The sequence below is a fragment of the Carlito syrichta genome, unplaced genomic scaffold (assembly GCF_000164805.1).
Source record: "Carlito syrichta isolate Samal-C Ts95f unplaced genomic scaffold, Tarsius_syrichta-2.0.1 Scaffold305718, whole genome shotgun sequence".
Classification (NCBI taxonomy): Eukaryota; Metazoa; Chordata; class Mammalia; order Primates; family Tarsiidae; genus Carlito; species Carlito syrichta.
Window position 1 is genome coordinate 181,453 of NW_007249814.1, and position 21,119 is coordinate 202,571.

The window sequence follows — 21,119 nt, forward strand, 5'->3', positions numbered from 1 at the left end:
TTTAAAAATAAATTTTAAAGTTTTTGTTTCCGTCACTTGGCAGATGGCTCATTTTAACAAAAAATCTTAAAAATTAGATTTTAAAGTATTATTCAAAATACACAATTCTAAATAAGAATAAAAGCACCAAAATAAGTTTTCAAATGATGTCTCTCTTATATTTGGAAACATTTATGCTTACTAGAGTTACTTATACCTTAAAACTTTACTAAGACATTTGAGACACCATGTTATTAATTCACTTAAAAATGTCCTTTTCTCCAATATGGCCATATAATTTTTATTTGCATGGTAGAAAAATGTTTATTTTTCAGTTTTGAATTCAGCACACCTCAGGAGACAAATTTTGTAGTTGCCGATTAAAAGACATTGTTCAACAACTGCCCTGCATAATAAAACAACCTCTGTCTCTTGCTACCACACAGTGAATTGTATTTCTATTGAGATTCGTCTAACGTACTCATCACCAAACTGCAACCCTGGGACTTCACTGAATTTGTTTACACTTTATGTGTTATCATTGCTGAGGGCCCAGCTTAAAATCTAGGTAAAGGAAGAAAAAGTGAGGTTTCTTCCATAAAGAATATTGCAAAACAGAGATCAAAGACATAATTTTACTTCTCAATCTGTGCAATTTAACTTGGTTTACAATTAAGGAATGATTTTAATTGTCAAACTTTTAAATTTTATTAAATGTTTGTGGTTAGGCATGGAATAAATTCCAGACCTACATAAATACACAGGCAGCTGTTTGTAATTTGCATTTTTATCAGTTTTGAAAGAGCACAATGTACTTCCTGCATCTTATTTTCAGAATTTGCATTTTTATCATCTTTGGCTATCCAGTATATAGTATGGAGTACTTGGGTATCTCATTCTTTGAATTTTCATTTTTGATTGTAAATCCGATGATGTCTGGCACTTTTCTCTTTTCTCATTTTTCTCTTCTCTCAACCTCCAGGTTTACTTGCTCCCATTTCTTCTTGGCTCTATAATAAAACACACAATATATTTCAATTATTTCCTTTTTCAGCCTTCTTCGGGGCACCGATATTTTGTTTTTCTTTTGCTAATTACTTGCCATTACCCCAAAAACAAAAACTAAGTTTATTGCTTTAATTCGCAAATGTTCAAAATACCATTCAAACAATCCACATCTTTTGGATGATTTGTATGTTTTGCATTTGGATGGAGTAGAAAAGAATGGAAATGATACTATAAACAAGGTTGAGCCATGGGACACGCAGAATGAACAGAACAATCAATGGATCCCTCCTATGGAGATAGGCACCTCCATTCACACCAGCGACATCCCTCTCAACAAGGGACATGTGGTCCCAAGGGAAGGCCACCAAAAAGAAAGACATCTCCAGTCACTTTCAGTTCCTGCCCCCAGTTCCCACAGACACACACATACTCCTCTCCCATGGCATTATCTGCAAAACAATCAACAAAGTTTTCCCAAAAGGCTCCTCCTGTCCATTTACACTTGTTTGGCCTTGACTGCCAGAGCCTTAGAAGAACAGACTTGTAGCAGCCTGTGTGTTCTGCCTTTCTTCCTCTAGTAGTCCCTTGTACACTGGGAATGATACTGCTGTTCTGTGCCCTAGCAGAAATATGTGAGTGAAGAAATACAGGCTGATCTTTTTCTTCCTATTCTGATGATGACAAATGAAGAATAAGAATTTAAGGTTACGAAATTTCTCAATCTAAAGAAAATAAGGAAATGGATTATTTTATCATAAAGTCTATTTAATGTCTATTATAAAGTCTATTTAATGTCTTTACTCTAAGGCTCCCTTCTTCCTGATGCAGAAAATTATCTAGTGTCTAGTCCTTTGCACATAAATTCAGTCTAATACTGATTAATTCCTTAGTCATCTTACTCATATTTCAGTCACATTCAAATTTAAAATACTTTCTTGGGGTTTTCTCCCGATCTTATCCCCCTGTTGTTAATTTTAATATCTGAAATTGGGATAGGAAAGAATGGTTGCTGCTGAGAGATAGTAAGACTATAATTTCAATACACTTTTTTTTTTTTTTTGAGTGAGAGTCTCATACTGTTGCCCAGGCTGGAGTGCAGTGGCAAGCTCATGGCCACTGCAGCCTCAACCCACTGGGCTCAGACAATCCTTCCGCCTCAGCGTTCCAAGTAGCTGGAACCACAGGCATGTGCCACCACACCCATATAAATTTTTTTATTTATTGTAGAGATAAGGTCTCACCAAGTCGCCCAGGCTGGTCTTGAACCTATGGGCTCAGGCAATCCTCTTGCCTCCACCTCCCATAGTGCTGGGATTACAGGCGTGAGCCACTGCACTCAACTTCAATACTCTCGACCTGTGCTGGGCTCTTATTTTCCTGGAGTGGTGGCCCAGAACTTTAATATGCATTCTAATCACCTGAGCATGTTGCTGAAATGCAGATTCTGATTCAGCAGGTCTGAGATGGAGTTTCCACATTTCTAATAACCTTCCAGATGATGTCATGGCAACTGGCCCTCAAGCTATACTTTAACAAGCGTTTGTCAGTGGATGCTGGCTTGTTTCTCCTTGGCTCTCTGGCAATCTGTTGAGACTATAGCTGAGTATCACCCCCTGCAACAGGGCTCCAAAACAAGAGCTTCTTTATGAGGCTTGCCCCTTTAATCTCAGTCAGAAGACCTTGTGTAGACCTCTCCCACTTGAGGCCCACAGTCATATGAGATGCCTTTCCGTGCAACTTTGGCACTTGGAAATCTCAAGAAAGAAACTGTCTCCAGTCTTCTCATGTTAGACATGGCTTGCCTTTTCCCTAATGCAGAGTACATTAAGAAATCCTCTTAACAACTTTTCTCCCTAAGTTGCATCTGGGAATTGCAGTGGAGCCATGTACAGATACACAGATTCAGTGCTACACATAGATGGTACATATTTTGTGCTCTAAAGTGACCTTTCCTTCCCCAAATCCCTCTAATTCATGTTTAACTATCTGGGGTGAGAGAAGAGAAGGCTACTGAAATACAAGAGCAGTCACTGGGACAGGGACAAGGAGAGAAGTCCACTCTTTAACATTCCAAATATCATCTCACCCATAAGGAAACAATAGGAGAAAAGGCTGTGGCTCAACAATTTCTGGTTTTACCCAAGATTTTCATCAACTCTTCACCTCCTTTCCCCTACTGCAATTAAGCAAAAGTGCAACCCCATGTGAAAATTCACACAACGGTAAGGGAAAATGTAATCCATTTAATGCCACTGCAGCCGAGTTCTCTTTCAAGACTTGGGCAAAGATAATGAAATATGGCTTGGGCAAAGATGGGAAAAAAGAAAAGCAGTTGTCTCCAGTATATAAATATATACACTAATCTGTGTACTGATTCATGGTTGCAGTCAGAAAGATTTCAAGAAATGCCATGTCATCTATTTATTTGGGACAGGGAAGTTTTCTAGTTTGGACGTGTTCTGGTTCATTCTGGGATGCTCTGGTATAAGAGCTCATGGATTTTGGATTATTCTAAAAGTTATAGGCTACTTATTTAGGTAGGACCTCTCTACCTGGGACTTTTTCTGAAAGATTTGGTTGTCTGACAAGAAACTGAAAGCATTTTATCCTGGGTGGTTTTTCAAACCTGTGGAGCCAGCTCAGGGCAGGCTGGGAGAAGACAAAGACACCAAGCTGTTTGGGAAAAGAACAACGTGAGGCCAGGGCTACTACAAACCTCTGCCCCGAGGAGGTTTCCAGGATCCCTACATTTTCCCAGCCCACAAGGTACAACAGAGAGATTGCAGTCTTTCAGAATCTCCTAGCCAAGAAATGTCATCGTGGATGCCCTGTGCCAGCCAATATTTACCTACAGTAGCTACAGCAAAGCTTTAATCTTATATTTGTGTCAAAACAGTTTTATATATTTGCTATGTAACACAACAAAAAATGCATTGTAACACATTACTTAATTGCTGTAATTACTATGTTTTGTTTGCCCAAGAGAAAACTGTACAAAAAGGTTTTCTGGTAATGCATAAAAATAGGCAAGAGAAATAAAATATAACAAAGTAAATTTCTAGTAGGCAAGATATCTATTAAACTTGACATAATTCAGTATGCATATATTTATCTTGACAATTTTATTATTTTAATATTTTCTAAAATGTGTCCCTTGAATTTAAAAATGTATCATTCATTTTCAGAATTGCATGATATACTAAAATCACTAGTAAATATTTACCTGTATATATCTTTTCAGTTTTTGTATATGTTTTTGAAAAAGGAATTCGTTTTTGCCAGGTTGAACCATTATATGATGTTGAAATATATTTGTCTGAGAAAAAAAGTTCAGAATTAAATATTTTATAACTTTAAAATCATATTCCAAGGGTGTTTCAAAGTTATAAACATCTCAGGGATGAAGTTATTCTCTAAGTAATTCATTTTACCATTTCAAAGCTAAGGCATCAGGGATACAAGTCAGTTTATTAAGACCATTTATCAGTGTTCATGGTTAGAGATCTCTTAATTGGCTGCGCAATCCCTAAATAAGACTCTCTTCCCTGAGGCTTAGCTAAAGAAGAGTAGTTATCTGAATGTGATCAAAATTTCACTGCCTCTTTTACCATGCTTTTGCATACAATTTTGCTAATGTTTGTAGAGCTTTAAGCAAATACAAAAACAAAAACAAAACAAAACACTAAAACCTAAGAGGTTCAGCCCAAGTCCCATGTCTGTCCACCAAGTGATTTATCTGAAAACAGTGTAATGACATGCTGTAATAGTGAACTCACTGCCTCAGGAAGACAAAGTATTTATCTACTAACAAAGTGTTTGTTTATCTACTTACTTTAAGTCCTTAAATACTTACTTTTCTCTGACATGTCCACATTTTAACTATTACATAAGTTTGTTTTTCTGGTATTACTATCCAGCTGTGTTTCTCAAAGCATGGTCCATAACAATATGAGAAATTTTCTTTTTTTCCCTGTGTTGACATTTGTACTAATGGTGCAAAAGCAATATAAAGTATAACTTCTGAACTTCACACAAATCTGGACACTGGCAACAAACTGTTCTAGTACCCATTGTATTCTTCACAGTCATCCACTGGCAGTAAAATAATAATAATAAATAAAATAACAGCAATAAAAGTAAAGACCCATTTCACCTAAGAATATCTTTATTTACATATATACATATCCACATATCATTGTATTCTAAAACAAATAGATAAGTAATTTAAATAAAGCTAATGTCTATTTAAATTACAAAAGAAAGAAAAGAAGAAAGGCAGGATTTTCAAAAGTACAAAACATTTAGAATTCCACTAACTAGACTAACTTCACTAACTAGTCTATAAACCTAGAAAAATACAAACATGAAGTCATGGAGAATTGAACGACATTTTGTTAAGTTGAGAGAAGAAAAACCTAACTTCAAACGAGCAAAATTCATCTAAAACAGGAAGAAAAAGGGATTCGGTTCCCTTTTCCCCTGTGGTCTTGTACTTTCTGACATATACTATGACTTTACCTACTACACGATGAAATGATTTAGAAGCAATCTGTGCATGGTAGGAGAGATGAGAGGTCGTCAAAAATATTGCAGTTAACCCCAAACTAACCCTTCTCAGAAAATAATCACGAAGGCCTAAGAAAAGCCAAGGCACTAGCTTGACAGTGATAATTGAACAATGCTGTTAGTGGAACAAGAAAATGTCAACCCTTTAAAAACAATCCTCCAGAGCAAAATGAAGCTGTCTAAGGGGAACACAACTCTAGGGAGGTGCAAAGTCAAGTTATCTGCACTCAACATGAACTTCCTCCCTTTATCTTTTAAATCACATGCACTCCTGCACATGGAAGAAATCCTTTCACTAGTTTCTAAGATGTGACAGTGGTGATGGCCTGGGAAAAAATAGAGGGAGCAAGTAATGGTGAAGATTAGCCAAGTCACCAGAAATTCCATGGGGAATGCAAACCACAGACAAGAGGAGAGGATCTCACCTGGGCAGAGGCTGAGCTGGGACTCCTTGTTAACGTGGACCTTATTGTAGGACCCATCTGTGGGCCTGTTGCGGGGAGGTGCATTCGACGAGACTGTCCTGACAGCATCTCTCTGAACATGGATGTAAGAGGCATTCTCAGCGTTTCGGTGTTTATTATTGCGATGGTAACTCATTTTATTTTGGGGACTTGAGGTCTGTACTGCTGTAAAGAAAGGGAAGAGGCAGTAAGAGATGAAGCAAGCTGATTTCACACCCATCAATAATAGATTACACTTTAAGTATTTGATTGTACAACAGAAGACAACGTAAACCAAAATACTTAAGTTTAGAGAAGTTGGGTTGAGATCTAAAGTAACATCTATGTTGCATGATAATGATTTGCTTTTTGAGTTAAAAAAAATTGTGATATTTAATATCTTTTAAACCTGCAATTTAGTAAAAATCATACATAGGGACACTTTACCTCTCTGAACTCCAGGGCCAGAAAATTTCTTCGGTTCATCATAAATCCATTTTCTTTTTTTCACACCTTTAAAATGAGGCTTCCTCACTGGCTGGACATCATTTACTTAGAGAAGATACAAATTTTTTCAATTTTATAAGAAATGCTTTTATCTGAAAATTACTGTAGGTGATAATTACATATCTGTGCATTCACATGTCAAGCAAGAGAGAAAATAAATGCACCGCCCTAATACTCTTCTTGTTAGAACAAAGGGTGATTTATTTTTAAGTGCCAAAAAAAATCTATCATAGAAATAGATTGATGAGAAAAGCTTTGGCAAGTAGCTTTCCTCAAAGAAAAAGGCTTTTCTCCAAAGGAATGTGTGGATTCTTTTAAAAGAACACAAAATTGCATTTCACATATAATTATAAATCTCATTATAATGCTATTATTAAGTAGTTTTAGAATTGTTATTTTCAACATAAATCTTTTTTGTAACTTTTTAGCCAAAAATACTACTTCCTAAGAAATTGGATTCAAGTAAAATATTTTCAGTGAATTTTACCTTCTCCTTTTAAGGTCTAAAGAATAAAGACAATTTGATCAAGACTGGAAATCATAATTTGTAAGTGTTAAGAATATTAATATATATTACTTTTTACTTTTGTATTTTTACAGCAAAAATTGTATATGCACTCTCAATTTTTCAGAAATTTCTATAGTACATTTTTCCAGAAACTCTTAAAACAATTTGGTAGAAGGGACATTCTGTTATTTCTCTGTGCAAGGCTCCAAAACATTCATAAGTGACTACTGCAGAGAGAAGCTGAACGTCGAGTGCACTGTGTCCATTACACTAGCTCTCTACAGTGGACTAATAAATCTGTCTGTGTCCTAGCTCTTAACCTAAACTTAAGCTTGAAGCCCTCATAATTCTCTGATTCACTGCCTCCTCAAACATCATGCCCCACCTCTTGACCAAACTCTCAGTCCTAGGATTTGGAATCCTATTTTTAACAAGCATCATTCAACTAAGCTTCTTGGAGACATGTCTTCATGATACCCATGTGTGCCTAGCTGGGACCCAAGAATATTATAGTGATGCAGTAAACAAAATAAGGAACAGAAGGAAGGAAGGAAGGAATCGGGAAGATTCACACATCTTAATTATATCAAGAGAAGTAACTCAGAATCCTGAACGTCAAAGAGAAGCCAAATTAAAAAAAATAATCCAAAGCATAATAAAAAGCTGCCAATGTATGATTCCACTGCAGGTGAAATTTAAAATGCCATGCTAGTGAATTTTCTGAGGAGGTAGTATATTATTAATTTTCATACCTAAATTAAACCCATTAGAAAGCAAATAATTTACTGGGATCTGCATCTCAATGCATTGTTAGAGTTAGTAGAGGAATGTCATGTCTTTAATTCTTTGTCCTGAATAATTTTTTCAAACCTTCCTTTTTTTCTTTCTTTTTTAAAATTCTATTTTAAATAAACAAAACAAAACCTGGTCAAGACAAATATATCTAAGGCCAAAAAGCGATAGGGCTAATGTCTCACTTGAAGTGGAGTCCTCTCTGCACCTCATACGGATATTCTCAGTAGCATTTAATACATGTGTTGTAGGTGCTAGTCGGTTAGTGAGGGAACGCTTTGGATGTGGACTGTTCTTGTTATCTTCTAAAGCAAATTAAGAAGACACAATGTCAATGTTAGTAAGAGAAGCATTTCAATTGGTATTTCACAATTCAAACATTACATGATGGGCATACATCTTTAAAAATATATAAATATATTCATTAATTTTGAGAAAGCATCATTAAAATTCCCTAGTTGCCACACGGATCCCCAAATATCATCAGTAACAAAACTTAAATATCTGAAGCTACTGCCATTATCTTCAATATGTAAGTAACAAATTGTGGCAATATTTTTAGTATCTCTGTGTAAAGAATTAAAAGGTGATACATTTCACATGAAATGTTCTCATTTAACTTGGGGCTGTGAAAATATTTTAAACGTAACAGCTTTCACTTGTTCTATACTTGGAGTGGGATTATCCAAACGGGCTTTCCTCAATGATGGAAATGATCTAAATCTGTGCTGTCCGATATGGTAGCCACTACTCACATGTGGCTGTTGAGCACCTGAAATGTAGCTAGTGCTGATGAAAAGCTGAATTTGTCCATTTTATATAACTTTAATGTACTTAAGTGTAAATAATCATATATGCCTGGTGGATACTGTATTAGCATAACTCTAAGAGTTTCTTTGAGCAAAACCTTTATATCTTTGAGTGAGAAAGAGGAAAAAAGTTTACATATAATTATTCATAGAAATACTTGTTTGATCACAAGCACCATTTCCTATGCTTGAGAATATTTAGTGATGGAGATAACAGTAGCTGAAATGGGTTTACATTCCAATGGTATGTGAAGCTCTCTAATAACAGGACAGTTGTGGTTTTAGTCTGTGAGGGAGAGAGGCACTCTGCAGAGAGGTATCAGCTGGGGGAGTCTGAGAACAGTTAAGGGTGGTGTAAAACTATAGAGGACATATTTTATCATATCTCTTGATTATTCACAGAAGATATTTAGCAATAATTATAAAATGTTAAGTCATCACGAAATTAATATTCACAATGTTTTCTAACAAAATTCAGTCATACTGATATTACAAGTTAAAGCACTTGGGATTACCATTTAAAAGAGCCAACAGTTTTAAAGTTAGCAATACTCCAAGAAGTGATGTGGTCCAACAGGCTAATTTTTTAGATAAGGAAATAAGGCTAAAAAAAATAAAAATAAAAGTCCCGTGGTCATACAAGTAGGAATAGAGTCAGGAATGGAGCCTGAAGTCTCTTGACCCCTAGTTAGTGTATATTTCAATCTATTACTTTCCCTCTTATATTGATTTTTATAACAAGCAAGCTTTATGTTTAACTCATCTATCCAAGTTACAGATGAATCAAAATTATATAATAATTCACTACCTTTAGTATTTGAACATTTTGACATGGTGACTTCTTTCCCTTCAGTTAAATCTTCACTTTCATCTACTCCAAGAAATATGATCCTCTGTGGGATGTAACAGTCACCTCCTATGACAAAACCAGTTATAAAGTCAGTGGCGCTGGGCACGGTTGCTCATGCCTATAATCCCTGTACTTTGGGAGGCAGAGGTAAAAGGATTGCCTGAGCCCACCTGGGCAACCTGATGAGCCCTCACCGCTACAATAAATAAAAAAAAATAATAACTAGGCGTGGTGGCACTTGCCTATAGCTCCAGCTACTTGGAAGGCTGAGGCGGAAGGCTCACCTGAGCCCAGCAGGTTGAGGCTGCAGTGGCCGTGAGCATGACAAGGCACACCAGCCTGGGTTGACAAAGACTCCAACTCAAAAAAAAAAAAAAAAAAGCAAAACAAAAATAAAATAGTCAGTGGCAACAGTGGCAGAAAGTGGTATAAATCTGCCTTTCATTACAGAAATCTTCTCTCCAGTAACCCTTTTGCCACCTTTTGCTTAGACTGTTCCCAGTGACACCATTTCCATCTCTATACATATCATATAAGCTTAGATTCATACACGTGTATTCATACATATATGAACACTCAGCATGTAAACTTACATATAGATAATTGCAAGAAAATTCACTAGTCAACAAAATTTCTTTAACTTATAACAATCTTTAGTCTCATCTTTCAGAGATGTTCAGAGTAAACATAACTTATCTGCCATATAACAGCTTTAGATATATGAAAGCAATTTTCATTTTTCTTAAAGGTCTTCTATTTTCCAGGATCAATATTCAGAGTTGCTTTAAATATTACTATAAAATGTCTACATGTTTCACCATACAAGTGACCTTTCCTTAACATAAAATCTTTGTTTCAAATAGCCTTCTTTTAAAAATGATACCTAAATGTGAACTAACCTGTGAAAAAAATCAGTGGAACTAGTATAATAATAGTTGGCATTTATGGAGCAATTTTCTGTGTGCCAGACCCTCTGCTGAGTACTTTAAATGATTCGTCACATTTAATTATCTTTCTATACTACACCTAATAATTTAATATGAGTTTACTTTAGGTATTTGGTACTGAAAGCACACTACTGAATCGTTTTGAAACATTGTGGTCAACAACAACAACAAGAAAAGTTCCACAATTTTCTCCCTCATAAACTACATTATGTCAGGTTTTTCCAACCTGAAGAAAAGTCACCCTTAATGGCTTGAACCTAAACGTAAGACTTCATGTTTGTCATTGTTTGAGTTTACCTTGTTAGATTTGACTCATTGTCCCAGCAAATTAACTTCTAGTCATCTGTAAGTTTTATAAACATCTCCATTGACCCAATAATTCAATACATTTAAGCATGCCATCATTTATTCTACAAGCATTTACTGAGTTTACATCATGTGCCAGACATTCTACTACAGAGTTGTACCTACAATGACTGAGTATATACAAAGTCCCACAATTAGGTTTGCAAACCATTCTTTAAAAAGTGCTAGATAACTCATTGCTGAATATCACTACAACCACCTTCAACGTAGTTCCCTTGGGAAGCTGTGCCCTGACACCAGTGTCAAAGCAACTTTGAAACTTTTTCTGGAATGACCATCAGAACTGTTATTATTTGTTGGGGTCTGACAATTAAGTTTGGGAACTGGCCATCGTGTGTTTATGTTGTCAGCACTATACAAATAACTCTATTGAGACACTCTCCCCACTCACCTGATCTACCCACCAATGACTCTTTTCTTTACCCGAAGATAAAGGAAATATTGAAAGGAAGACATTTGATGACATTCAAAACATCAAGGGTAATACAACGACAGCTCTGATGGCCATTCCAGAAGAAGAGTTCCAAAATTGCTTTGATGGGTGGGCTAGGTGCTGGTGTCTGTGCATAGCTTCCCAAAGGGAGTACTTCGAAGATGACCTTAGTGATATTCAGTCATGAGGTATGTAGCACTTTTTCTAGGATGAGTTTGCGAACTTAACTGTTGGACCCCATAGAGTTTTTGGTCTCAAGGAGCTTACACAAAACCAATGATAAAAATGTCAAAAACATTTGGTTCTTGCCATGACCAAATGGCTTGTATCAGAATAACTTACCTGCCAAAAACTATTAGAAAATACCCAAAATGAACTGATTGGAAAATAACCCAATGCATGAGCCTATAACACCTGAGAGCAATGGAGGTACACAAAATCAATTCCACATTCACGTTCACCCTGGCTTTTTTCCCTAACTGGGCTAAAAAGACCAACCAACTAGGCTAAAAAGAAAGAGCCCAGAGTTTGGGATCATCTAAGTGGCTTGGACTTGAGGGGGAAATCTGAAAGATGAAGAAACAACAAAGGAGGTCCCCTGAAATCGGCACAGAACTTTTTAAAGTTGTTGTCTGACTCCCACACTTCATATAAAAGGTTGAACCCTAAGAAACAAACAAAAACAGCATCTGGGAGGTTTAAAAAACTGGTCAAAAATGTAGGAACTGCAACACCTTGGGAGGCAAAGAATGGGGTTCAAGTCTTACCATGGTAGAGAGATCCTGACGAACACCCAGGAAAACCCAGAAGAGCAATGTTTTAGGAGTCAGAGTCTTGTTCTAGGAATAAGGATTATACCTTCAAAAAAAGGACAAATAAAGCATCATCTGCTACACCTTCCCTAATAAAGCCTAAAGTCGGTCCTTCAGAGAAGCGAGGTGGCCCGCTGATAGTCTAGCTGCCTGCCAGAAGAAAAGTTTCCTTGTGGGCAAATATCATCCATACACCATATGATTTTTATCCATAATGTTCTGCATCTAATAAAATATCAGAAGGCATACTAAGAAATAGAACAACTGAGCAAAAAGAGAAAAAATGAAAGCAATCCAAGCATCATCAAACACAAAGTTAGAAAAAACAGCATGACTAATATCAAAATAGAGAACTAATGGAAAATTTAATAGGAAATCTATTTAAAAGGGTCAAATAGAAATGAAGACTTTAATACATGGATTTAAGAATAGAGAAGAGGAAGATTAGAGAACAGGACAGTAGGTTGACAGTATCCAGATTTATCCAGGATATTCAATAAGAAAAAGACCATTTTTTTAAATGGGTTAGAGACTTAAAAAATACACTTGACAAAAGAGAAAATCAAAATGGCCAATGAGTTTATGAAAAGGAACTCAAAATTATGAGTAATCGGGGAATACAAATTAAAATTACAATGAGATACCATCAGCCACCGACCAAATAGGCTAAAATTAACAGACTGAAAATGCTGTGTGGATAAGGACACAGAGCAAGCTAACCACCCCCCAAAAAAAGAGTGCATATGCCCTTTAGAAGACATGTACAAGAACATGTATAACAGCCTCAACCCGGAAGCAAATCAAACCCTAATATCAATACTTTTACGGTGTTTTCATGACTTTTTGCAAACACAAACAGAGTAGTGACATTTGTGAGTTGCTGGACCAGCCCTTCCTAGCTGAGATCCAACAAGGCAATGGTTGACATTCTCCTTCCAGTTGTCATACAGAGATGACCAGGGAATGGATTCAGAAGGGGGCAGCACAGCATAGTGTAAGAAACCCTAGCCCTGGGGCCATTGGAAGGGGTGTGAATCCCAACTCTGAGGCTTGTTAGGGAAGACATCAGGAGAGTCACTTCACACTTATGAACTTTTTCTCTTCTTTAAAACAAAGGAAATAAAATCTACTAAAATGAGAAATTGCTAGAATTTAAGATTATAATCTGGCTGGGCATGGTGACTCACAGGTGTAATCACAGCACTTTGGGAGGCCAAGGCAGGAGAATTGCTTGAGTCAGGAAGTTCAAAACCAGCCTTAGCAACATAGTAAGACCATTTTTTAAAAATTAGCTGACCTTAGTGGCAGCTATCTACAGTCCCAGCTCCTTGGGAGGCTCTGGTGAAAAGACTGCTTGAACCTAGGAGGTCAAAGTCACAGTGAGCCAGGATCTCATCACTGCATTACAGCCTGGACGACAGAGTGAGATCCTATCTCCAAAAAAAAAAAAAAAATTATAATCTATGTGAGATGTGTGTGTGTGTGTGCGTGTGTACACATATTTCCCTTAGGAGCAATAGTGTTTGCTAATTCAGTGTTCATGTCTACTTTACAGAGTATAACTACAGCAAGAGTCAACAGTGTGTGTGTGTGTGTGTGTGTGTGTGTGTGTGTGTGTGTGTGTGTGTGTGGGTGTATACCAACTATATGTGTGTATATATTGTACATATAGAGACTTGCCTGTATATATAGTGTATATATACATATTACACATATATTGTATATATTATATACAGATGTGTGTGTATATATATAAACTATACATCTATATCTATTTACAGATACAGCAATGCAAAAGAGCTACTTCTATAATCAACAACATGGATCAGTCTTGTACAAATAGAGTTAAGTAAAGGAATCTAAACTAAAAGTTTAAGTGTACATTTTCACTTATATAAAGGTCAAGAAATGCAAAATTAACTCATGGTAATAGAGTTCAAAGTAGTGGTTACCATTGCATGGGTACTATGGACTTGGAGAGGAGGCGTCTTCTCTAGTGCCATAAACATGGTTTTACATACATATACATATGCAAATAGATATGCACATATACATATATATGCATATATATGTGTATATATATATATATATATATATATAAATTTTTTTTTTTTTTAAGTTGGAGTCTCACTCTGTTCCCAGGCTGGAGTGCAGTAGCATGCTCAAGGCCACCACAACCTCAACCTGCTGGACTTAGGCAATCCTTCCACTTCAGCCTTCCAAGTAGCTGGAATTACAGGTGCACGCTATCATGCCCAGCTTGTTTTTTGATTTATTGCAGAGATGAGTCTCACCAAGTTGCCCAGGCTGGTCTCAAACCTTTGGACTCAGGCAATCCTCTCGCCTCAGCCTCCCAAAGTGCTGGGATTACAGGATGAGCCATCATGCCTGGCCTCACGTGGTTATACTGACACATACACATATAAAATTGTATCCAGCTATACATTTTAATTTGTGGACTATACTAAAATCAAAGCTCCATAAAATATTAAAATCATAGTAAGACTAAAGACAATGTCTTCAAATTGAATATTCCCTCATTAGTTGTAATTTTAATTTTTGGTCATTTTTCTTCAAATATGTCTCATCAATACAGAAATCTAAATATGTTTTGTTGCTCTCTACACATATACCCAGAAGACTCTTCTATCTAGTGACATAGAGAACATTACTATGCCTGGGAAATCAACAAGTCCAACTATGCCAAAAACGCAGTATCCCAGACAATAGACTATTTTAACATTCTCTTAGTATGGTGATTCAACCAGCTAATATCTCTAACAATATTATTAAATAGACTAATGAGAGTGTAATGGCATTCTCACATTCTTTAAGTTCCAAAAAGTAGAATGTCACAACATGAAGGAAAGTTTATTTTTACACAAAAGCACTAGTTGATCAATGATTCCTAAAAGCTCTAAATATCAGCCTCCCATATGACCCCACAGTCCTCCTACTGGGAATATATCCTGAAGAACTCAAATCACTCCATAAAAAAGTTATCTGCACACGTATGTTTATCGCAGCTTTGTTCACAATAGCAAGAACCTGGAAGCAACCATGCTGTCCATCAAAAGAGAACTGGATTAAAAAAATGTGGTACACATTGGAATACTATGCAGCCATAAAAAAGAACAAAATCATGAATTTCGCAGCAACCTGGATGGAACTAGTGTCTATAATACTGAGTGACCTCTCACAGAAACAAAGATCCGAGTATCACATGTTCTCACTCATATAATGGACCTTGAACATCCAATGTCATACTATAAGAAAATGACTGACAGTAGTGGGAAACTATGAGGGGGGGAGGGAGATGGAATTAACGGTAGCAAATATCTGTCTGGGGACAGGGAAACACCTCTTATCAGCAGGGTGCCTGAATGAAACGTATTTGTATACCTAACCCTTAACTGTACTCCACAATATCATAATAAAAAATATTGATAAAAAAAGAAAATAACCTTGTATTAACAAAAAAGGCTATATGATTTAACAACATCTCAACAAAATGTACAATTAGAACTAGCCAGACTAAGTATATCCCAGTTTCACTTTCTACTAGGTTGTACACACAGTGCAAACTTCTTTGGGGGAAAAAATGCTAATGTTTCTGATTTATAGCTAAAATGTATGGCTTCAAGGCAACCAAATCATGACAGCTAGGCTAAACCTCCTGCAGATATAAGAAAGGTGAAGGAAGAATCAAATTACTTTAGCACCAGAAAAGAAAAAAGAAAACAAGATAGAAGAAAATGGCTGATTCCAGGACTGCAGAAAGTATCACCAATATGCCTAAGACATATCAGCACTACCTGCACTCACCTGCCTTCCTGGTCTTCACACAAGTTCTTCCCACTAGTCACATGCTTTTTCCTCCTCCAGAGTACATCTCTACATGTTTTTAAAACAAAGGGCTGGACTTTTCTATCAAAGGATGAATTTTCCAAAAAGTTTATGCTAAAAAGCAGTTTCAAAATATCTAAGATATCATACACAATGAGGATGTGATTTCTTGGCACAAAAGATACATATATATGAATATAGCTGCATTGATATAGAATTACTCAAAGGATTTAATAAGTGCCTCTTAAGTTTATAGCTCTAGTATAGTATACTGTAGCATATGTGTAATACCCAAATTCATGATAGCCTGGAGTCAAATCTACACACATATCAGATTTCTCATAAAAATATGAAAACTGGAATGTTTTGCACACCACCCAAATTTGCACAAAGTGTTTGGTAAAAACATTAGCATCTGAAAGCATCTGACTTTGTGATGTACTTCCAACTCCCTGCATTAAACATGAAATAGACAAAAAATTGAAACAAAATTAGAAAAAAAATCAAGTTCATTTATTATATGGCGATATGTTCAAAATAAGTCAGTAATAAACTAACTCACCTCCATTTTCAAAAGCAGCAATATCAGTCCTTGGTTTCCTATCCAATGATGTTTTCCTCTCTCCTTGTCTTTCATATAGGCTAAATTTTGTTGGAACTGTAAGACCATCCCCTAGAAATAAGAAGAAGAAAAGTCACACCAGAAACAAATACCAGTAGATGCTTAAATAAGAAATGCATGATGAAAATAAAAAGCTTAAAAGTTAATGCAAGCATTGTTTACACAGTGATCTGATGAAAAATAATCAATAAATACATGAGTTTTTAAAATTTTGTAATTGTCAACAGAGGCAAGCAAGTGTATTCTCTAGTTTTGATTATTTATCAAATGGCAATTTAAAGGTTAGAGCAATCTAAAACTATTGTATACACATAATATATTGACTTTATTTGCTGTGTTTTTCATATAACTTTTGTAATTTTTCTTTTGTTTTTATCTGTTTACCATGAACAATTGAGTAAAAAATACTACAGTCACATTTGAATACAAAATACTAATTGCACTGTGGTAATTATATTTTCTCTAAGTTTTCCGTGTACATCTCCAGATAATTTTCTAATAAAATAAAATGCTAATCTCAGAATAAAAGAGACCAGACAACCTATTGCAATGGGCCCTAGACCGGGTTGGGGGAGGGGGGAACTTATTTTGCTAAGCACATTAATGGCTTAAGTGGTAACATTTATGCAGGGAAAAAGCTGTAACCAATATTTATTAGTGGTTATTTCCTGATTTTGACATTCATACCACAGTTATGTAAGATCAAAGAGGCATCATGTCTACAACTTACTCTCAAACGTGCAGTTCAGAAAATAGTAACAACAACGTATGTATTTAGAGAATGAAAATTTAAATTCAGTAAAATGCTAACATTTAGGAGAAATCTGGATGAAGGTTGCACAGGAATTAATTGAAACTATTTAATTTTTAAAAAATTTTTTGTGAGTCAGAGTCTCACTCTGTTGTCTAGGCTGGAGTGAAGTGGCAAGATGATAGCTCACCACAGCCTCTACCTCCTGAGCTCAGATGATCCTTCCGTCTCAAACATTCGGGTAGATGGGACTTCAGGTGCACACTACCATGCCAACTAATTTTTTGTAGAAACAGGGTCTCACTGTATTGCCCAGGCTGGTCTCGTACACCTGAGCTCAAGCAATCTTTTCATCCTATCAAAGTGCTGGGATTACAGGCGTGGGCCACTGCACTCAGGCATTGAAACTATTTAAAGATGAGCATTTAAAGCAAAGTACTTACAAATATCTTTTAATATTTATGTATTTATTCATTCATTCATTCATTTTAGAGGCAAGGACTTGCTCTGTTGCCCAGACTGGTGTATTGTGGCTTTATCATAGTTCATTGCATCCTCAAACTCCTAGGCTCAAATGATCCTCCTGCCTCAGTTTTGCTAATAGCCAGGACTACAGGCATGCACCGCCACCTATAGCTATTTTTTAATTTATTTTTTGTAAAACCAGGGAGGGGCAAGGGTGCCAGGGGTTCACTATGTTGCCAAGGCAGGTCTTGCTCTCCTAGCCTCAGGTGATCCTCCCATCTCAGCCTCTCAAAGTACAGGGATTACAGGCATGAGACCCTGCTTCTGGCCACATATAATTATCTTTCTAATCTACTGTTTTTAATTTCCATTGCTGACTTGTTTTCTTTTTCAGTTTTTGTTTCCTTCTGTGTTTTCTTGCCTGCATAGGGCTGGCCTGCAATCTGTCCTTCTCTGGGTGGCTCTGACTGCCTTTCATGCTGTTCTACGGTGTGACAGTGTGTTGCTGCCACCTACTGCCCTTTGAAGAGTTTGTCACATACAGATTTGCATAATAAGTAGTTTAAGTCACCTATCCTGTGCTTTATCCCGCATTCTTCTTGATTCTAGGACACTTTCTTAACTATTTTTTGTCCTCTCGGGCAAGTAAGGAAGGATTCAAATCTCTCTTATTGCTGCAAAATCTGTTTTCAAGTTCATGCTAGGAGCAAGAAAACTATCTAAACTCATGGCATCCATGAATTTTCTCTGAGTTCCTGCATTTGTATCTAGAATGCTCTTCTTATTTGACCTCAAGGGCAAAGTGTTCACCAACAGTAAAATCAGATTCACCAAAGGTAAACTCCATGACAGGCAGAGCCTTGGAGTGGCCCAACCAGCATCGCCTCTGAATAGCCTGGTACCCAGAAGAGCTCATTCACCGAACAAACAACCCTTGTGCCGCTGCCAAGGGCATTCTGTGATCTCCCTTTTGTGCTTCTTGGGCTAGGTTTCCTATTTTTCAGAAAGAAAGACCTAGACCTTCTTCACAGAAAGATTTATTTCAAAGACAAATAAACTGGCAAAAGTGAGTTATTTACAAGATGAGTGCATGAGATGTCCAGTGCCATCAGGGTTAACGAAATCTATTCATTCTGCAGTTTCTCTAGGAAAACATACTCCCATTAATAACAGCTTTTTATATGAAATTTGGGTCATCCCATGCAAACTTTCCCTTCTCTCTCTCTCAATTCTGATGTATTATTTAACTCTATCCTTTTGTGCATCATCCTAAATAATTCAGTCTATCACACCAAGCATCTCTTACACATCACTTTGAGGGTTGCCTCTTCCTTTCTTACCTTCTTGCAATTCGCTACCATTTTCCAAAGGCTTTTCTGACTCTTTTTCTGATGTAGGAGCTATGCTTTTTGATGATGAAACATCCGGAGATGTATGAACTCTGTAGTATTCACCTGTTCTCCGGTAAGAAAAACAATGGTTAGTATATTTATCACACCAAGTATTAGAAAATTCACAAAAGTTTGATTTCTTACCAGATTTGTAGCACACCTCCTTTATTGCCCTTTTTTCTTCAATTTCTTCAGGAGTCTTTGTCCATAAACTAGAAGCATCTATAGGACATATTGTTTTTAAATTAAATTGTCCCAAAGCCAAATAATCTGAAAATTTATAAACCAGAAATAAAAATCCTAAAGATTGTTCTCATAGATGGATTACTCTTTTTAATTTTAAAATCAATAATTTTTACATACTGGTAAGTGTCTCTACATTTGAAGTATTAGAAAGAATCAGTCAAAAGAAAAGAAATCACTAATATATTATGTATCTTGAAATGAGAAGCTGAAGGTATAGGCTCAGAGGGTGAGACTGCATGTAGGCACAAGCACGTTGTAGCTGCAGCACATAAAAAGATTAATAGATAATCTGGGCATGGTGGCTCACACCTGTAATCCCAGCACTTTGGGAGGCTGAGACAGGAGGATTATATGAGCCCGGGAGTTCAAGACCAGCCTAGGCAATATAGTAAAACTTTGTCTCTGCAAAAAAATAAAAAATTAACCAGGTGTGTTGGCACATGCTGGTAGTCCCAGCTACTCAGGAGGCTGAGGCAAGAGGATGACCTGAGCCCACGAGGTCAAGAGTGCAGTGAGCCATGATCATGCCACTTCACTCCAGCCTGGGCAACAGAGCAAGACCCTGACTCAAAAAACAATTTTTTTAGGGAAAAAAATAAAAATTAATGAATAGTTCAATGTATTTTTAAGCATAGAAACTATGGTGGCCAGTAGCCCATAGAAGGATGCGTTCCAGGCAAAGACAGAGTGAGAGTTTATATTTCCGCATGTTTTTCTTGTATGCCCACATTTATGGCACAACTGGGCTGTAATGATTTAGGAAGAAAAGGACACACTAAGATGTAAAAGACCTTAGGATAGACTAAGATGTAAAAGTCCTAACTTTGCTTATATCCTTATGAGGTTCACCTAGAATATTGCAGATGACAGTGTTTTATAAATCATAAAGTCATATATAGATTTATACAACTTCAAGGATTAAATGTGAAACAGATGGATTATCCATAGATATGTAGATAAACAGACACATTTATTGATGTGATTTAAAAACAGTTGTTTATAAAACAAGGCATCGTGGCTTGCATCAGTAATCCCAGCACTTTGGAAAGTCAAGGCAAGAGGATTGCTTGAGCCCAGGAGTTTGAGACTAGAATAAACCATATAGCGAGACCCTGTCTCTACAAAAAATTGTTAAAAATTAGCCAGGCATGGTGGTGGGCACCTGTAGTCCCAGTTATTTGGGAGGCAGAGGTGGGAAGACCGCTTGAACCCAGGAATTTGATGCTGCAGTGAGCTGTGATTATGCCACTGCACTGCAGGCTCAGTGATAGGGTGGGAACCCAACTCAAAAAAACAAAAAACAAACAAACAAAACCAGTTGTTATATATAAATAAGAGAGTTCATTAGTATCTATACAAGCACTTGTACATAGCATGACGCCTTTCTCCCAGTCGTCATACAACAAAAGGTTTCCAATCCAAATGATCATGAACATACAGACATAGAACAAAGTAGAACACAACGAATTAAATGTATTTAATAAAATTAAGTTATTGTATCCTTAAAATCTGCCTTATATAAAATACAAAATCTGTCTTCTACTAGTTAAACACATATGTAGAAAATATTGTTAGGTTTGTAAATGTAATGGTAACACTGAGAAAATTTACTGACCATTTTGTATATCTACTTCCTCCTCTTCTTCCTCAAAGTTAGTTTTTAAAACCAAAGGATGGTGAATGAGTCGTGATATATTTTCCTGAGTTTTCTGAGGTTCCTGACTCTGACTAGGGAGTGGAATTCCTTCCTGACTTTCTTTCTGTAGTGTGACATCTGC

The 21,119-nt window shown here is 36.5% G+C and overlaps 1 protein-coding gene across 2 annotated transcripts in view; it reads right to left on the reverse strand.

Moving 5' to 3' along the window:
- Positions 1–674: 674 nt before the first annotated feature.
- CUNH12orf50 (chromosome unknown C12orf50 homolog) overlaps positions 675–21,119 on the reverse strand; it is a 50,121-nt gene continuing 29,676 nt past the window's right edge. For both annotated transcript variants that reach the window (XM_008062466.1, XM_008062465.1), the window contains exons 4-13: positions 20,957–21,115; positions 19,240–19,317; positions 19,045–19,158; positions 16,429–16,539; positions 9,421–9,528; positions 7,989–8,105; positions 6,444–6,548; positions 5,979–6,182; positions 4,211–4,303; positions 675–989 (exon numbers count right to left, since the gene is read on the reverse strand). In XM_008062466.1, coding sequence (XP_008060657.1) covers positions 964–989; positions 4,211–4,303; positions 5,979–6,182; positions 6,444–6,548; positions 7,989–8,105; positions 9,421–9,528; positions 16,429–16,539; positions 19,045–19,158; positions 19,240–19,317; positions 20,957–21,115 — 1,115 coding nt within the window. In that variant the 3' untranslated portion in view covers positions 675–963. The remainder of the gene's footprint in view (positions 990–4,210; positions 4,304–5,978; positions 6,183–6,443; positions 6,549–7,988; positions 8,106–9,420; positions 9,529–16,428; positions 16,540–19,044; positions 19,159–19,239; positions 19,318–20,956; positions 21,116–21,119) is intronic.